The 19,439-nt window shown below is 36.9% G+C and overlaps 2 protein-coding genes across 2 annotated transcripts; one reads left to right on the top strand and one right to left on the bottom strand.

Moving 5' to 3' along the window:
* Positions 1 to 873: 873 nt before the first annotated feature.
* On the top strand, positions 874 to 2,928 carry LOC116167931 (probable 4-coumarate--CoA ligase 3). The gene is made up of 8 exons (XM_031483546.1): positions 874 to 1,066; positions 1,113 to 1,323; positions 1,371 to 1,507; positions 1,553 to 1,775; positions 1,824 to 2,006; positions 2,051 to 2,373; positions 2,422 to 2,562; positions 2,605 to 2,928. The coding sequence occupies exons 1-8, from the start codon at positions 905 to 907 to the stop codon at positions 2,887 to 2,889; spliced, it is 1,665 nt and encodes a 554-aa protein (XP_031339406.1). The 5' UTR covers positions 874 to 904; the 3' UTR covers positions 2,890 to 2,928.
* Positions 2,929 to 5,489: 2,561 nt separating this feature from the next.
* On the bottom strand, positions 5,490 to 6,159 carry LOC116167933 (tumor necrosis factor receptor superfamily member wengen). The gene has a single exon (XM_031483548.1). The coding sequence runs from the start codon at positions 6,138 to 6,140 to the stop codon at positions 5,505 to 5,507; it is 636 nt and encodes a 211-aa protein (XP_031339408.1). The 5' UTR covers positions 6,141 to 6,159; the 3' UTR covers positions 5,490 to 5,504.
* Positions 6,160 to 19,439: the final 13,280 nt, after the last annotated feature.

The raw sequence follows: 19,439 nt of genomic DNA on the forward strand, positions 1-19,439 counted from the left end.
TGTGTACTTAGATTACCCTCTCGATGCAAGTAAATCATCATCAAGATGTGTGGCGAATAAACTTAACACTCGCACAGGTGGTTAAAGACTTCTATTAACTCGCTTTTACGCAATAAAGTCCTTTAGATAAAATCCTCCAAAACTTTGATAAGGTCTCAAGTGCTGTGATCTAAATGGATGACATATTTCACTGTGAAAAACATGCCAGAAATGCATTTCAACCATTAAGTAATAAACAACAAGCTTATTTGTAGGTTTACTTCAATGTTTGGAGACAACAAATTAAATGCTACTTAGTAAATGACGTAAGGTTAATGTCAGGACCTAATAATAGGGTTTCTTTCTGAGAAATTTATGTTATTTTCAATTTTGGCGCTTATCCACATCGAAATACCTGACAATATTTTACAATTGTCACGTAAAAATTCCATTCTGCGTATTGTTGAAATATTTTTACTTAGGAATGTACTTTAATTACGCATGTCAATTAAACGACACCTAAAAGACATAAAAGTTGGATGGACAGATCAATCTTAAAAGGAAGCTTCTTCCCCAAATTTAGTGAATATGTAAAATAAAGTTAACAATAAGTAAGTTCAATAAATGAATCGAATCTTTCCCGGAAACGTATTTAGAACCATTTCTTCGGCTTTGAGTTTTTCCAAAATGGGCGCATTTGTTAATTCAAAATTTCGAGGCTGAAAGTAAAAGAACCATTCCAATGTCGTAATATCAACACAATAAGGCAATAAGTCTTGTCTAAATTACATAAGAATAATAGATTATATGCAACTGCCTATGTGAAAAATTACCCAATAAATAACCAGAATCACCTTCATATGACAAAACTCTACCATAAATCCAGTATGGATTTCATTCTCACTATTCCTGCGTCTTTGCCAATATGAAGTATATGAAAACAATCCTCCGATCACCACCTGTGATCTCGAGAGGGTTTAGTAATAAAATTATACTTCCAAAAATTAAGAACATCGAAATTCCACAGTCATCTGTAACCGATTACGTATGGAAAAACTTGGAAAAATGGCATAATAAAACTGCTTTGGTAAGATTCATCAATTGGAAAGGGTTTGAATAGTCACACATTTAAGGTCTGCGGAGAAACTGGACGCAGCTATTCCTTTTCGGATGTCTACACAAAGAGTGACAGAATATCGAACTACTTGGGGCATCTTTCGGAGTTGAACAAAGGCGATACCATTGCAATTATCCTTCCAAACGTTCCTGAGTATGCGTTGGTCGCACTCGGTGCACTTAAGGCTGGGTATAAGATAACAACAATAAATCCACTATTCACCCAAGGTAATACTTCCCAAAAATTATGCTAGCGCTCAACTTGCTACTGTTAGACGAACTATTCAATTCCTTCAGAATATCCGAGCCGAGACTCATTTTTACACTTACGGAATTATGGCCGAACGTCCACCAAGCGCTGAAACAATGGAGTACTCGTAACATACCGATCATCACTATCAACCATAGTGAGGTAACTTGATGTACTTTGAAATCGTGTAGTTTTCCAGTTTCCTAGGAAGTTATGGATTGTCCACTGGGCGCAATTAAGCTTAGTGATGTCTTAGAAAATACATTTCCCACAAAAGCGCACCCACATAACTGGAAAGATGTCTTGTATCTACCGTATTCGAGTGGCACCACCGGATTGCCCAAGTGTATTGAGTTGACCACGGAAAATCTCGTCACCTGCTTGCATAACCAAAGCATGCCCCAATTCAATTTTATACCACCGACCACTGGTAACCCAAAATCCGGTTTACTCAAGCAGTCAACGGGAATGTTCGCAGATGACGATCAAGGAGTCTACCCCATTATGCTGCCATTCCACCACATCTACGGCATGCTAGCGTTGCTATTAAACCTGTCGTTGGGATGCAAGGCGGTTACTATAGCAAGGTTTACGCAGGACACATTTTTAAAAGTGTTAAAGAAAGAAGAACCCACCCACTGTTATTTGGTTCCCCCATTAAGTAAGGTCGTAGGCTTTTTCCAACTCATCAGAGTGTTCTTTCAGTGAATATGCTAGCGAATGATGCGCGTTTTAAGCCGGAACACTTAGCCCAAATCAAAAACATAATGGTAGGGGCCGCACCTACGGGAATTAGTGATATTCAAAGGCTACAAGAAAAAACCAAGGGAACTGTGCGAATATTTCAAGCGTACGGATTGACCGAAACTACAGGCGTGGCATTTTTACAAACTTCAGCAATGCCGGGTGGTGTGAAATTGGGAGGGTGCGGTGTGATTTTTCCAAATCACGAGTGCAGAATTGAGAGTTCGCCAGATTCAAATTACGGTCACCCTCAATCTGGGGTTTTGTTTGTAAGAGGACCTCAAGTACTATGCGTGTCAATGATTTCTCTATAATAACTTGGATTTTCGTAGGTTTTTAAGGGTTACCTCAATAATCCGAGTGCGACTAACTCAGTTTTGGATTCCGAAGGCTGGTTGGATACTGGAGATGTGGGATACTGTGACGAAGACGGGCAGTTCTTCATCACGGACAGAGTTAAGGAATTAATTAAAGTAAGTATGCCATCTACAATCAAAATGTAAATCTGCGCCAAGGTAAAAGGGTATCAAGTCGCTCCAGCCGAACTTGAGAGTATTTTACGTAGTCATCCCGACGTCGAGGACGCAGCCGTCATTGGCCAAAAGCATGACCGTTTCGGGGAGGTTCCAAAGGCGTTTGTTGTGATTAAACGTGGAAATCGGGCGAATCTGAAGAGCATTGAGGAGTTTGTCGCCGGCAAAGCTTCGAAGTATAAACATTTGCTTGGGGGCATTTCCGTTATTGATAGCATACCGAAATCGGCTTCTGGAAAAATCCTACGTAGACTCCTTAAGCAGTAATGTAGCGCAATTAACTCAATGAATTTGTTTAAAACGCAACATACATTTTATTACCTATACCCTATGACTTTCCAGTCACTAATGTATAACTGAAAAAACCGACAGGTTTGATTTGTAGTCTTCAACATCTTCAGGTCTTCACCTTCCGAAAAAGCACCCCAAGCAACCCAATTTCTGGTAAGATACAGTGAGGTCATGAAGCAAGGTATGATAGTCGTCGTTTTGCTAAACAAGACCTTTTCTGTAGAGGTAAAAATTCTGTATATACTTAATTTTCTTGTTCAGATGGCGACGGCTTCCAATATGAAACAATGAAAAAGGTATTCGCCTTAAGAAAATTAACATTGCGCAATCTGCGCATGCGCACACTTTATGTTTAAAATATACTGTATGTTTGCCTTTACTAGAAGAACTTTGGTAACAGTTTCAAAATATCTATAAATAAGAAAGTTGACATTGCGCATGTGCAATAAATCGTCAAGATTTTTCTTCGCTCTGGTGCCAGAGCTATACGCTTTTTTTGTTGGTTTTCTGCTATACGCAGGTTCTATTTTGCAGTCTCTACTGTTCTCTATCCACTGTCTTTCTTTTCATATCCGCATATCCTCTTTCCCCTTTCAGATCGTCTACCATCTTCACTTTATTCCAAGCTATCAAATTTATATATTTTGAAAACTGTAGGAGTCTAGGTAGGAGTAGTTAAGGCCTCGGACGGACGAAGACAGTGGCCATAATAGCGCATTCCAACATGAGTTGGAAACTGTTCTAAAATAGATTTCATACTAAAGTTAAAATGTCAGTTGTGCCGTGATCCAACACTTATTGTTCAAAAATATAAATTAACATTTAATGAAGTTCGTCCTGATGAGGGGTGATGATGCGACTTTTCATCTATCCGAATATTTTGGAAACTTCCTCAGATATTTCGTATTCTTCAATTTCTTTAGATTATTTGAATTCTTTTATTTCTTCGAATTCTTCAACCTTGTTTTCATTCTTGCAGATGCGTTCGATACTTCAATTTTTTCATATTCTGCAGACTTCAGATTCTTTGGACGTTTCATCTTCTAGGTCTTGATATTACGTAGTTTTTTTCTTGTATCTTGAGAGTCCGGATTCTGGCTCTTTACTGTTGAGCTTCTTTCCATTTTTTTGATTAGGCCGATATTTCAGTACGATTCATAAAACGTCCTTTCATTAGGTTGTCCAATAACTTTTATTTCTTTAGATCCTTTTATTCTTTAGTTTCAAATTATTCCGATACTTAAAACTCTCTGATTGTGAGGACTCTTCTGTTTCTCGCGTTCTACTGATTTTTTAGGTTCCTCAAGTCCATAACATTCTCTAGATTATTAAGATTCTTCTGGTTCTTCAGTATCTTGGAATCCGTCGGTGTTGATTTCCTATATTCCTTCGATTTTTCGGATTTGGATTTTTCAGTAGTTAGACTTCGGACTCCTCAAACTCTTTAATTTCTCTAGATCCTTCCCATATTTTCCCGTTTCAAATTTTCTCCAGCCTTGGATTATTCATATTTAACATTTTTCAGATCCATCAGTTTGCTCCAGAATTCGTCCCGCCTCACATTCTTCAATCCTTTAGATTTTCTGATACTTCGACTCAAATTATTAAAATGTGCAGATCTTCAGTTTATTCAAATTCAAATGTTGTAATTACTAATTAGCTATTCAAATTCTGTGAAATCTCGTTTTCGATTATTCGGTTCCTTCAATTTCCTCCAACTCTTCTCTTTAGATTTAGGGTATGCTGTCAAATCCGCTCCACTTTTTAATTGCAGCATTGATTGATGTTTTGAATGAATGCACCAAAGGGTAGAAGATTTAAATATCTTTAACAGTTCCTTTATATTTGCCAGCATTAACAATGCATTTATGACTTTGTATGAAAGATGCTTCATATTCATCCACGCCAACAACTTTCCATACTCTTTATAATAGGCTGTTGATTTGGATTTGGATGCAAGTACCATCTTTTCTTCTGGTTCTGCTACAAGCCACTGAACGGAAGGTGAATTATCTTCTTCAACTGAAGAATTTTATTTACAACGACGGTGATCTCTATAAGCAAATAGCAAGTAACATTTCCATGGCAATCATGGAATTACGAATAATCAGTCCAGTTACTTAAAAACAGAAAGTGTTTGCTATTTATTGTTGTTTGGTGGAATTAGTTCTTTTGTAAGTATTATGACAACCTTGCCCCTTCAGTGTAGTGTGTACTTAAATGCACAACAGAAATTACCAAGGCGTACTTCCTCAAATCAGTAACATTTAATAAATGCCGAAAATGCGATCAGACTCATTCCTTGACATTTTTCTCTGAACAGATTTTGTTAGCTACCTACTGGGCGAAAACATTCGGAGCCATGAACCGGACAGCTTTAGAATGCATTTTGATACAGCAAACTGAATTTTTAATACCTAATTCGATCCTCCCTCGATAACGAACCTATAATAAATTAATTAAACGACCGACCGCGATTTTGGCGAGCTTAATTAGATTTAATTATTAAACTTAATGGAAATACGTATATTGGGGGATGAAGCGAATCCCTCGAACCATAACGATTTATTATTAAAAACGGCGTTACGTGCTCAAAGAAAAAGATGTATAAATAGCTTACCCGCTTCAAAGTTCTCCTTAAGCCTCCTCCACTGTTTAGCTTGATGTAAAGAATATAGGGCGATCACAAGAAAAAACAGGATGCAGGCGAATACTGCTAACGTAAGCGCGATAGCTTGCCAGTCCCACACAAGTGTTTCTGCACTTGAAAAGGGTACTTCAGTGCTCGTAACCCCTACACCTATCACCTCGACCGCAGGGTCGACCCTCGCTTCCGATTGTGTTTCCGCCGGCTGTTTGTCGTGATCATCCCGGGCGTTCCAATATAATCTCTCGTCCTTCGCTTCATGATGGTGTCTGTGGTGTTCGTGCCGGTGACGATTTTCCGACTGGGGTTGTAAAAACTTCCAATCGAGGCTTAGCTCACTTAAGGGCCCGCAAATTGTATCTCGATGAACTTCGCAAGGCCTAAGGACGACTTGACCCTTTTCATTGTCACATACCGAGCAATTTACACAGATTTGCAAATTGTGGTGGAGGAATTGCTTTCCTTGCGGACACACTAAACTTGCGCCAAGTGATATACACGAAACTATTAGAAGTGCTTGCAGAGCTCCTGATCCTGACACCATTACCTGAAAGGAAAAGTCTAAGTTTAGTATGTGCATTCATGATACAGATAGACTCTCCCTTTCCCAAAGGAAATAAGAGATGCTTGTGGTTTTCGGCGTTATTATCCGTCGCCGTTTTAACAGACGCAAGTCAAAGAAATGCAAACAAAAGTGAATGAAAACATCATTACCTTGTTACATGAGGATTTGTGATACACATCTGTTTCAAATTGACAACTCCGCCAGTATGGATTATAGAAATAGAAGCAAGGCTGCCAGTAAATTTATTAATTGACGAGAAGTCTACCTCGATATTTAAGTTACTGAACTGACTCTATTTATATACAATTCTTCGCTTTGTTGTGAAATACAGCTTTGAAATAGAATGTGCGACAATGACACATTAAAAACCAGATGGCAACAACTGTCGCGTGTCTAAATCGGATTTCCCTCAAGTTTTTCGAGCATTTGTCGAGCTCACTCAGATGCGACACCGGCTGGCTATTTGCGAACCTGTTGCTCATATGAATATTCTAAATAGACGTTTCCGTTTCTTTCACATGCGGCAGACGGAAACTATTTTCGTTTTCTTTATCCACATTATGGTGGCGGTATTACTATTACTGTCGAAGAATTTACAATATTTAAAATTTAAATATGTTATGTCCAGTACAAGGCACGAAAATACATACTAAAGTAATTTTACTCAGCGATCAAATTGTAGTTACATTATACCAAAGTATTGTATTGAAACGTAAAGTCGTTTATTTATATCTGTCGAGTTCAAGAATAAGAATGTATGAATTATTGTATTTGAAAAGAAAGAGGTGGCTGTTAGTAGTAGTATAAAATGAATGTAATTTTGAAGGATAATAAAAGTCATATTTAGAAAAGTAAAATCTGTTCTAAACGCAACATTATTGGCGACCGTGGTGAGATTGAATTGTATAGAAAAATCCAAAGTACCCACATCGGAAAATGGATGTAGAAAAATTGAAAAAGAAACGAGCTGTTCTGAGGAGCAATGCAACGAAGCTGATGAATAAAATGTTAGATACAGAAGTACCTGTGGTGGAATTAAAAGCGAAACTTAATATGTTGAATGATTTGGAACCCGAGATCAACATTCTCAATGAAAGAATCCTGGATATGATGTTAGACGATTTGGATAACGAAAAGGAATGCGAGGATGAAAATTATCGTTGTCACATCATAACAGAAGAAGTACATAAGTGTCGTATTATAATAGAAGAAAAAATATCGATATGTTCACTACAAACACAACGTATAAGCAATGAAGATGGTCATAGTGGTACTGTAAAGAGTGATGGATCTGGAAAGATCAATAATTTTAAGTTGCCTAGATTGACATTAGAAAAATTTGATTTGGCACCAGGTAACTTTTTATCGTTTTGGTCACAATTTGAGAGAATACACAGCAGTGAAGATCTTGATAAAACTACTAAATTTATGTATTTACGCATGAGTTTACTAGGGTCAGCTAAGATACTGATGGACACATATCCTAACACTGCCGCAAACTATGATAAAGCTGTAGATCATTTAAAGAATAGATATGGAAGAGATGAATTAATTGTTCATGCTATATATAAAGAATTGCTCGCTTTAGTCCGGAGCAGACCATCATTATCAAAGTTAAATGATGTCATATCAGCGAAAATTAGGAGTCTTGAGTCCTTCGGTTTCAATAGTGAGAGAACCGCATTATTAGTTCCTTTAATCGAAGAATGTCTGCCGGAGGAAACGCTGATACTATGGGAAAGACGTGAGTCAAAATCAAATGAAAATAAATTAGACGAATTGATGAAGTTCCTGAGTAAAGAAGCAGAAACCTATGAAAGAATACAAAACTGTAAGGTCGAGTCTTCACCGTCGAAGAGTACTGCTGCTGCGTTAGTCGCTGTACCTCAACAAAAATCAAAATCTGAACAATCTCGACCTGTTACATGTGTGTTTTGTTCAGAATCTCATTTTAGTCAGAATTGCAAGAAAGGATTGTCTATTGAGGAGAAGCAGAAAATTGTGAGTAACCAAAAACTTTGTTTTGCTTGCTTGCGTCCCGGGCACTGTCGGTTTCAGTGTCGTAAGTATGTTAAATGTTCTAAATGTAATCAAAAACATTACGATATTATGTGTGTTCCACGTACTCCTACAACTGCGGTTAAGGAGACACCCACTTTAGTGGCTTGTGCTGACAAGCCAATGGTTATAATGCAAACTCTCGTTTGCTACGTACACACAGGTCAACTTATTCGCGTATTGTTAGATTCTGCATCCCATAGGAGCTATATAACCAAACGTTTAGTGCAAATAATTAAGCCAAATTTAATAGGACAAGACACTTTCAAACACATGTTATTCGGAGGACAAATATCCTCAGAGATAGCGCACAATCTTTATGAAATTGAACTTATAAGTTTAGGTGGTAATAAGAGGTTTAAAATGAAGGTCCTTGATCAAGAACAGATTTGTGGAACAATTGACACTGTCAATTGTGAAATGATTGAGGAAATAAACCAGCTAGGCATAATTCTAGCTGAAGATGGAGTAAATCGACCCGTTGACATACTAATTGGAGCAGACACAATTGGAAGTTTCATCACAGGAATGAAACTTATTAACGAAACATTAATTGCATATGAAACCGTATTGGGATGGTGTCTTTTAGGTACGTCATCGATGTCCACAACGACGATGACAAACTTTATATGTTCGCTGGTTTCACACCCTGAGTCTTTATGGGATTTAGATGCATTGGGTATTGAAAAGCCTAATGTGACACATGACAGTAATGAATTAGCGATCTACTCATTCGAACAAAATATAGAATTTATCGAAAATAGGTATTATGTAGCCATTCCATGGTCCGAAGGTCATCCTACATTACCTACTAATAAAGGTTTAGCTGAGACTCGATTGAATTCTGTTTTGAAACGATTGGTAAAAAATAACTTGTATGATTTGTATGACAATGTATTCAATCAGTGGCAAGAAGATGGAATTATAGAAAAGGTAAATAATAATAAGGATATTGGACATTTCTTGTCACACCGCCCTGTCGTGAAAGAGGGAAAAACAACAAAGATTAGACCGGTGTTTGACGCATCAGCAAAATGTATAAACGGTGTTTCACTTAATGAATGCATTGAAACGGGACCCAATTTAATAAGTGAATTGATGCCTCTTCTACTCCGATTCCGACTATATGAAATTGGGGTGATAGGTGATATTAAACAAGCATTCTTAATGATTGGACTTGGGAATGAGTCTGACAAAGAAATGTTGAAATTTCTTTGGTACCGTAATGGAGAAATTATTACATTTAGACACTGTCGAGTCGTCTTTGGTCTCGTTTGTAGCCCTTTCCTTTTAAATGCGACTATTAAACATCACCTTGATAAGTTAATAGAAAAGAAATATCCTGAGGATTTAGTACAACAGTTGAGGAAATCGGAAGAAGTTTTTGAGATTATACTTAAAAACTCATTTTATATGGATGATTGCATCACATCATTACATAATGTGGAAGAAGCTAGACGATTTGTAGAACAAGCTACAGCTGTTATGGCCCAAGGTAATTTTGAGCTGCGTGGTTGGGTAATAACGGGAGATGATGTCAAGACACAAGTACTCGGCGTCCGGTGGCAAACTTTACATGATACCCTCGGTTGTTTGCAAAATCTGGAAATAGATGGAAGGTTGACAAAGAAAAAATTGTTATCTATCGTAAATAAGATATATGATCCTCTGGGTTTGATTGCTGCACCCGTATTGTACCTGAAAATCGCCCTACAAGATGTGTTCAAACTCAAGTTGAGCTGGGATGAATGCATACCTAAAGAAATTGAATCCAAATGTTTCCAGTGGTTGAGGGAAATTAATTTATTGAATGAGATAAACGTCCCAAGGTATTTTGGAGGAAAGGAAGTAAGTATGCATGTGTTTAGTGATGCTAGTCTAAGAGGAATGGCCACATGCATTTTTGCCCGTTTTGTCAAAAATGAATTGATTTATTTACGATTAGTAGCAGCCAAAGCGCGAGTCACACCTATAGAAGAAATGACAATCCCTAGAAAAGAACTTGTTGCTGCACTGATCTCCAGTAGGTTGGGGTCTGTTGTTAAGAAAAGCACAGAAATAGAAGATTTCACGTACTGGACGGACGCGATGATAACTCTTTATTGGATTAAAAAAGGTGAATGGAAATCATTCGTTGGAAATAGAGTCAAAGAGATCAGAGAACTTACTCAAGCTGAACAATGGAGATTTGTACCTGGAGATAAGAATCCAGCTGACATTGTGAGCAGAGGGTGTTTCCTTAGTGAGTATTTACAAATGAAATGGTGGGAAGGACCTGACTGGTTGAGAGAAAATCCTGAATTGTGGCCTAAAACGGAAATCGTACCCACTCAAATAGAAGCTGCAGCTGTGCCTACGTGTATATGTAGTATTGATGATGGTAGCCAAGCTAATCCACAAATATTTATCAGAAGTCATAAATTTGGAAAAAATCTCCGAATTTTAGCGTACACCCTACGATTTATTGAAAAATTACGAAAGAAATCTTCTATAGGTGGACTTAAATTAAATGAAGAAGAGATTGTTGCAGCCGAAAAAAGGATAATGATTGTATGGCAAAGAGCATGTTATACCGATTTAAAGCGTCATGAAACCTTTATAGATTATGATGGATTATTGCGAGTTAGGACAAAAATACTTTCTAATGAATTTACACCAGCATTTAAAGAACCAATATTGTTATCAAAATGTGAGATGGTAGAAGACATGATTCAGGAGTGCCATGAGAAACTGCATCACGCTGGAGCAAGCACAGTCATCAGTCATCTGAGGGAAAAATATTGGATTTTGAAAGGAAGATCATTAGCTAGGAAGGTAATCCGTCGTTGTGTTAGATGTCGCAGATTCAGAGGCCGACCTATGGAAGTACCTCCCGTTGGACTGCCACACAATCGCACTAATTTGGGAAAAGTCTTCCAAGTTTCGGGTTGTGATCTAGCTGGACCGTTATTTGTAAAGAGTAACTCCAAGGTTTGGATTGTCATATTTACCTGCGCCGTGTATAGAGCGGTTCATCTAGAAATTGTAGATTCTTTGTCTACAGAGGCATTTGAAATGGCTCTCCGACGTTTCATAGCAAGAAGAGGGAGGATAGAAATCATGTATAGTGATAATGGGTCTAATTTTAATGGATTATGGAATTTAATTGAAAAAACAAGAATAGAAAGTCGAATGAAAATTAAATGGGTTTTCAATCCACCAACTGCGCCTTGGTGGGGCGGGTTTTGGGAGCGTCTGATAGGAATAATGAAAAACCTGTTAAAATCGACATTAGGTCGAGCTCTTTTGAATGAAACTGAATTAAACACAGTTTTGACAGAAATTGAAGCTGTGATAAATGCTCGTCCGATCACGCATATGTCGGAAGATCCGTACGAATTGAAAGCAATCACACCTTCTATGTTTCTACAAGAGGAAACCGTTATAGAAACTCCAGATCTTGACGCTGTCGATGAGAATAGCTTAACTAATAGAATTCGTTATGTAAATGAAGTACGTACCCATCTAAAGGAAAGGTTTAGGAAAGAATATTTGGGTAATTTATTATTAAGCAAAGGTAAACAGACTGATAATATTAGGGTCGGGGATCTTGTGTTCGTGTTTTCAGATTTGAAAAAACGAATCCATTGGAATCTTGCGCGTGTGATTGAAGTGTATCCTGGAAAGGATGGAGTTGTTAGAGTAGTAAAATTGAAAACAGAGACTAGTGAATTATTGCGACCCGTACAGAAGTTGTGTTTGTTAGAAATTGAACGGTCTAATAATTCGTATTGTAGTTTTAAACCTAACGATAATCATATTGACCTTGACTTTAATAAACCGTTTTTAGATGAAAACATTTCGAGTGAAATTGAACCGACAATATCTACACATGAAGAGACGGTCACACGTAGCGGAAGGGTTGTGAAACGACGTGAAGTTTTAGATTTGTAAATCAGAAACATTTTAGTTAAATTGTTATCACACTTAGTTATAACTTTTAGGATTAGATTGATTATTTGATAAGTGTTAGTGTTATATTTTGAAATGTAGGATACAACATTTCAAGGGCCGGAGAATGTCGAGTTCAAGAATAAGAATGTATGAATGATTGTATTTGAAAAGAAAGAGGTGGCTGTTAGTAGTAGTATAAAATGAATGTAATTTTGAAGGATAATAAAAGTCATATTTAGAAAAGTAAAATCTGTTCTAAACGCAACAATATCAATTAATTGACAATAAATTTACAATAGTCTTAAAATTGATTAATTTATAACAGTAATTACAATTCATCACTCACAATTTATATCATAATAAGAACGTGTCGAAGTAGGAACTAACTTGTAACGCAATCCGATTTGCTTAGGTATATAGTAAAGTCGAGTGTTCTCGAGCGATCGCGAACATTCTAGAATAAAATACGTCATACCTCTCGGAAAGAATACGTCACTTCCGCCTTCGAAACTAATAGATATTTCATGGCGCCTCGAAGTCAATCGAAATTTCTGGAGTGTTCGATCAAAATAAGTCTACCAGAAGACTAATTTGGCGGATTATTCATAAGGGACTGATGAGGGGCCCAAAGGGTTTGTAGGCCGTGGGTAATATTACAATAATGAGAGTATAAAGCGATGCAAAAGATTAAGAACATTTTCTAGTATTAGAGTACCAACATGTTACATAATCGAAAAGAGAAAAAAAGTCTCTGTCAAATGCGCATAATGAAAAGTTATTCAATTGTTTTTCGTTACTCATTTGTTTTCTCATTTTCTGATATAAAAACAACTGAATGCTGCCGTATTATGGAAAATAAAATGTTAAACAACTTTCATACAGAAAAATTTTGTATACATGCGATATTTACCGAGATATATACTACATATATTCCATACATAATTGACACCCTGTTATTTAAATACAGTGCGATCAATATTGAGTTGCTGCGCCGCGCCAATAAATTATGACGTTAGTAATCATTTGCCGCAACAGGCCTGGTGCACCAATACTAAAACATAACCTTAAAGTAAACTTTTGACGTTTAACCATATTTAACCTAAATCAACGATTTAACCACCTTGTAAGTTTCCAAATTATGTGGAACTACACGAATAACGAATTACTACAAAAATTGAAACGATTTTATTTCTTTTACAACTCGTTAATATCGAAGTAATTGGGTAAATTACATGCACACTATAACAACTGTTTGAAGTGCTCGCCACCATTATTAAGACAGGGATTCACTCTTTTCCTCATGTTTTCGAAGCCGGCATGTAAGTGCTGTTGCGTAATGTTTCAAACGGCAGCTTCTATACCTGCTCGGAATTCGGCAATGGTGTGTAAACGATTTCGAATACGTTGCCATCTCGTAAATTTGCATGCAATAATTTAAACGGCTTTGCAAGTCTGGACGATGAGTTCTTGTAACACGGTTACTTTAAAGGATAGAAGTACAATTTTCTCCAGGCAATAGCGTCACACGTTCCGTATGAGATGCCCGTTAGTGGGACAAATTGTCGCAGCTGCTTTTTCCGACTTTGCTCAAGAGGAGCAAGAGCATCTTTTACAACCTCCTTATTAGCAATCACTAAGCGGCCAGGTGACTTCCCAGAAGCAAGACTTCCTGTATGTTAAACCGCTCAAGTAGACGATGAGCATTTCGGCGTATATTGTTGTAATCGAGGTTGTAATCCTCGTCATGGTTGACAATCGTTTATCGAAACTCCTGTATACACAAACGTATCGAGTACTCCCAAACTCCACTTTCGTCTTTAGTCCCATTACGGAAACAGGACAGGAAACCCATCTTATTCTCTTCTAAAGTAAAAGGCTTGTCGGAGTAAACCTATTGCCTATTACACGCTACAACAAAACAAGTTGTAAATCAGCATATGCATGATTAAAGCGCATTTTTGGTAATGCAGGTCAGTATTTTATTAGCGAAGTTTAAAATTATCGATCTCCCGAGTAATTTTGGCTGCGTTAAATAATTAATTTTATTTAATTTCAATTGAGGGTACGTCTTCATTTTGTAAAACAAATCACAAAGTAAATAATAAGTTTTTATACTGGTAGCGCTATCTAACGGTAAAATTATAGCACCTCCGAAACCCATATCGAAATTATTATCTTCAATTATCGATCTCACAAGTAATCTAACTCAAAATAGACTAGTGCCTGCACATCTACACTATAGCAGAGAGCTTTTAGTGAAAATTTGAATTCTCTAGCTATTGTAGTTGTGGAGATCTCACGCGGACAGCCGGCCTGCCAGCCATAACGAATATAATAGCGTATTTTTTTCAAAAATGCGCTAAAAAACGTTTGTTTGTAATTTACAAGTAATTTACCCACCTTCGAAAAAAACTGGTAGTCTTGAAAAAAGCCGTTTTGAAAGGGACGAAAGTATTCGAATAAGAATCACAAATCATGGTTTTGGTTTGTAAAATTAAAGGTTATGTTTTGTATTGGTACACATATACCTGGTTGCGGCAAATGATTACTAATGTGATATTTTATAAGAGCGGCGCAGCATATGATTATTGATCTCCCTGTACAATGGTGGTACGCACTCGGGTTTTGGATTACGAGATCACGTATTCCAACCCGAGCGCGCGCGCTTTTTCTTCTGAGATGTTACTCGAAAGCTGTAAGTAATATTAAAATTTCTTGATGTTTGTTTAATTTGTAATCGAACGTATATGCGGGGTTTGTGTATTAGGACGCTGTGGTTCAATTTTGTTAAATAGGATTTTATGTTTAACTTAATTTGTGGTCGTAGAATAAATTTTGTTTATGTAAAATCCTGCAAGTCGTGTGTTTATTCGATCACTTTACCGATTTATAGAGATGTCTCAATGCTCAATTACGTTTAATTTTGTTCATCCGCGTCCAAAGTTCATTTCATGTGCTTTCAAAATTTTGTGTGACCTTCTTGGCGTTTAAGGAATTTGATCTTGACCATTCTATGCTTGGAATCTGGAATTAAAAGTCAGAATTGGTTTATTTTTGTTGTTCCGGGGTGCGGATGTGTAATGAGAGAGCTAGTTAGATTTGAGATGTTTTGTATATGGCCCGAAATTTTAGGGTCACAGTAATATAGCTACCAGCCGATGTCATAATAATTAATGGGATTGGATAAGAAAAAATTTGGTAACATCTTGTTTACTTGTAATTGCATTTAAGTACGGTGAAAATTGTGCGAGTAGAGAGAGACACCTTCCGCCATCTTGGATTATGTGACGTGACGAGCCCCGCTCACCTGAATTCTGCCCATTTAAAAAAATAATTAATTTAATTTAATTAAAACAGTGAAACAAATTAATTCCGCAAATTATTCCCACGGAATAAATTTAAACGGCGAATCAAATGAAAAGCCGCGAATTAAATCGCGAAATAAACTAATCGATCGAATGTAAAGTCAAAATTCCAAGAAATCATTCAAAATTCTCAGAGGTAATCAAAATACACATCATCGACCACGTGACCGAAATTCGACAACATTTAGCCACGTGATTGAATTACAGCACCTGTGAAGGGAACAAGAAAAATCGACATTGATCCACCTTACCATAGATACAAAAACAACACGAGACATTAGCTAAGATATCCGATTTTACTTTAGCCAAGGTGCAAACCACACGAAGATAGGATAAGAGCGCATTTTACTTTAGTCAAGATAACCACTCACAATTACGTCATCCGAGTGGGCGAGATAGCGAGACTTGGGACGTCACAAATCCAAGATGGCGACAGGTGTCCCTTTTCTACTTGTGCGCTATAAAAAAATAATGTAGCGGTAGAACGCGTTCACAGAAAGAGGGCTTCTGAATGATTCTCAGCTTTGCGGCATTGGGATTCCCACCGTTTACGAGATTGGGTCAATCATCTTTATTTGACGTTTTGAATTTTGTTCTATTGTAAATTCAATAAAAGGACGTCTAGAAAGTTTGCTCTAAGATAGAGCCCAGCCCCAAATTGTTGGGTACATTTTGTTCGAACTCGATACTCGATTAATATCATTTTAGCAATTAAGTTTTCATTCACACTATCAATACAACAAGCCTGGAAAGTATGTATATGTCAATGTCAAACCCTAGGTCAAACAGCGCCCTCTACCACTCATCACACTTACTAAAAAGACTCTATTCCAATAAGACCAATTATGTGAAAATCGGCTAACCTAAACCGAAGTCACATTCGATTCCTTAAACAGATGTTCTCCTTTCCCCACTTCTCATATTTTATTAGCAATACGTCCTGCATCAAAATGATGCAAAATTAATACAAGATTGTGATGCATGTATTTTTTATGCAAGTTTGTTCAAAGAAGAAATACCAATTTTGGCACTTTTAGTCTCCACACCGATACATTCTTGTCCCCTCTACCACCCAATTTTTGTTGATATACTTCGTTGTTACGCACAGTAGGTATATTCTTGAATTGTGTAATCATTCGGACTGTCTCTTAGGTAAGCGGTTGCATTAAATTTGCTTTCAATGATCCCGTCCCAAAATGTATTAATTTAGTGCAAAATAGGCAATCCCCTCAGTAGTTTTTTAACGCTCACAACGGCGAAATGGTTATGGCGGCGATCTTTAATTAATTGCCATTGTTGAGTGATTTTTCTTCCCACCACTACCAAACGGCTTTTAGAGCTGTGACTGGCGTTCAAATTTTGCAAACTCGACACCTCTCACAGAGTTTTATTCGCTTTGCTGAATCGTAGAAGTAACAAAAGACGACTAATTTACAGAGTGTAATTCAAAACCAAAGCAATGAGGCTACAACGCATGATTTGAAACAATTAGGCAATTGATAAATGTGGGCAGATGACTAACGCTCACTCTTATATTACAATGGACAAAATAAAAACTTCAAAATACCATAAACAACATTTGTTTGGGAGAATGTTTTCGAAACCTTGACTCTTTTTTTCTACGTCCGCGTAATTAGGCGGGGAAAAAATGCAAAGCAATGTAACTCAATAAAATGCTCTCGTTACAACATGTATCGATTCTGAGACATCGGTAATTCAGTCTTCATTTGGTCTTCTAATTACCATGGGTAACGGATGACAATCGACTAAAATCCGTATCGATTGAATCGGAATTTGTAAAGATGACGAAGCCCACAAATTTCAGGGTGGAAAGGATGGACAAGTGCGAATAACATCACAAGGTTCATTTGGAGCACCAAGCTCTTGCTATATTTGAGCTTCAAAACCAGTCGTTTTTTTTTAGAAATGATCTGAGACCGTAAGAACGAAAAAACAATTAAATACTCGTATAGTCATTATCACTGAGAAAACTGCTCCACCTTTCGTTTGTAGATTCTAATTTCTATTTCCTCACATCCGATTTCCGCCGTTTAATTTCCCCCGATGGCCTTGTGAGTTCAACAATCATTATGCAGAAGTACAGCCACGTTCCTCTTTTTTTACTGTCGTTCGCCTTACTGAATAATCAATAGTTCATCAGTCAATTGAAACGAATATAATAACTGCTACACTCGAACAGCAGGCGAACTAAAACACAAAATAGAACACAAATGACCTGATTTTATGTGGCGGTATCAAAAGACAAATGCCGTAGATTACACATAACGACCACTATAAGTACGGACAACTCATTTATACAACAAAAACAACTTATTAAATTACATTGGAGCGTAATTAGGTTGTTAGTTGTCATAACGAAGCAAGAAGTAGGGTGGTTTTTGTTAACGTTTATTTGATGGGTTTGTATTTGAGAAAATTGTGGACCACTACGGGTAACAGATTATCTCATTTCCATAATTGAGGCGGTTCTATTTTACTTCAGTGAAAATTGATTAAACTGGTTGGAAAGTTTCCACTACTGCGACATTCAGAGCCCGGTATAGGTACCTTTTTGTGAAGGTTTGTGTAATTGCTTTCGAATATCTTCGAAAACAATTAAAGTTATAATGAAATTTGTAAAGAGAAGTTCCATTTACAGGGTTTTTGCCTTTTAATTACTGTCACTATTATAACGGCAAGCGCGCAAAAATTTCAGTAGCCGAAATATACTACTACTTACTATAAACTGTATTATATAAGAAGAGAAACAAACAAAGGAAACGTTTAAGAGACAAAGTATGTTTGATAATATTTGCAACAGCTAATAACAGGAAAAGAAAAAAAATTATCAAATTCCTCGTGTGAGATCGAAAGGACTTTTTTGTGTGACTGGTCAGTATTCTATTAGTCAGTTTTGACTCCCCCATCAGTGTGGGGGCTACCACATTCCTTTTATCGGTACCCACTTGCGACGTCTCGTTCACCCGCTATTCGCGTTTGAACCACTAGAACGCGTGCGTAAATTAATAAAACTTATCGCAAACGACCAGATGTAACCTTATTTCTAAGACCATATCTAAATTGAATAATTTACAAAAGCGATAAAATTAAAACAAAAAATTACGCAGTTACAAAAATAATGTATCATCAGAAATGAAATTGGGAATTTACTCACTGCTATAAATAATCAGCCCTCGAATTCATCACTAACGTTAAACTTAACATGCAGGTTATCTATAGAAAACGGTATTTTGCCTATAACTACTAAATAACGCAAAATAAGGTTGGTTATTTTCCCTATATTAAATAACACAAAATATCGTTTTTCGGCAGATAACTTGCACGATAAGTTTAAATTTTCTGACAGGGATGAATAGCGCCTATAATAATAATGTTTACCATATCTTATTAAATTAGGACCTGGCAGGTCGTTGATATCAGCACGAAAGATATTTTTAGTTATTTAAAAGTAGCGGACATGCTATTTTTAGATTGAAGGGGAGACTTTTTTGAATAATACTCTCTAATTTGATCAGGGTTTCGGAAAAGAAAAAAATTGATGCTTCACCAAGTTGGGTCTACATTTTTGAAACATAGCGGTGGGGAGTGTTGGAAAGGGGGTCAAAAACTGGTTCAATCCTTCAGGACATCCTAATGAAAGGTCTCGATAAAAGAAATTGATTTCTACCAACTGCAACATTCGTGACCCATCCATTATCGAAATCGGCTATATGCTTAATGGAGTGTTAGACGAATGTACTTACAACTGGAAAATGGAACATCTGGGCTAGACATATCTTATTCTGGGAGTCACAACTTTAAGTGCGAATATCTTGAAAACTGACTCTTGGAAAAAGGCACTCACAAAGGGAAGTTGAAACCTCTGAATTTGGTATATATCAAAACTACAAATGCGAATATCTGGAGAACGGAGTGTTGCAAGAGGTACTCACAAAGG

The sequence above is a fragment of the Photinus pyralis genome, unplaced genomic scaffold (assembly GCF_008802855.1).
Source record: "Photinus pyralis isolate 1611_PpyrPB1 unplaced genomic scaffold, Ppyr1.3 Ppyr1.4_LG4, whole genome shotgun sequence".
Lineage (NCBI taxonomy): Eukaryota > Metazoa > Arthropoda > Insecta > Coleoptera > Lampyridae > Photinus > Photinus pyralis.

What these genes read in the sequence shown, in the direction of transcription:
- LOC116167933 (XM_031483548.1), bottom strand. Translation starts at nt 6,140, where the DNA reads ATGCACATACTAAACTTAGACTTTTCCTTTCAGGTAATGGTGTCAGGA.
- LOC116167931 (XM_031483546.1), top strand. Translation starts at nt 905, where the DNA reads ATGAAGTATATGAAAACAATCCTCCGATCACCACCTGTGATCTCGAGA. An exon ending in TCACTATCAACCATAGTGAG is followed by an intron (nt 1,508 to 1,552) that starts GTAACTTGATGT and finishes CCAGTTTCCTAG; the next exon opens with GAAGTTATGGATTGTCCACT. An exon ending in TTTTATACCACCGACCACTG is followed by an intron (nt 1,776 to 1,823) that starts GTAACCCAAAAT and finishes GAATGTTCGCAG; the next exon opens with ATGACGATCAAGGAGTCTAC.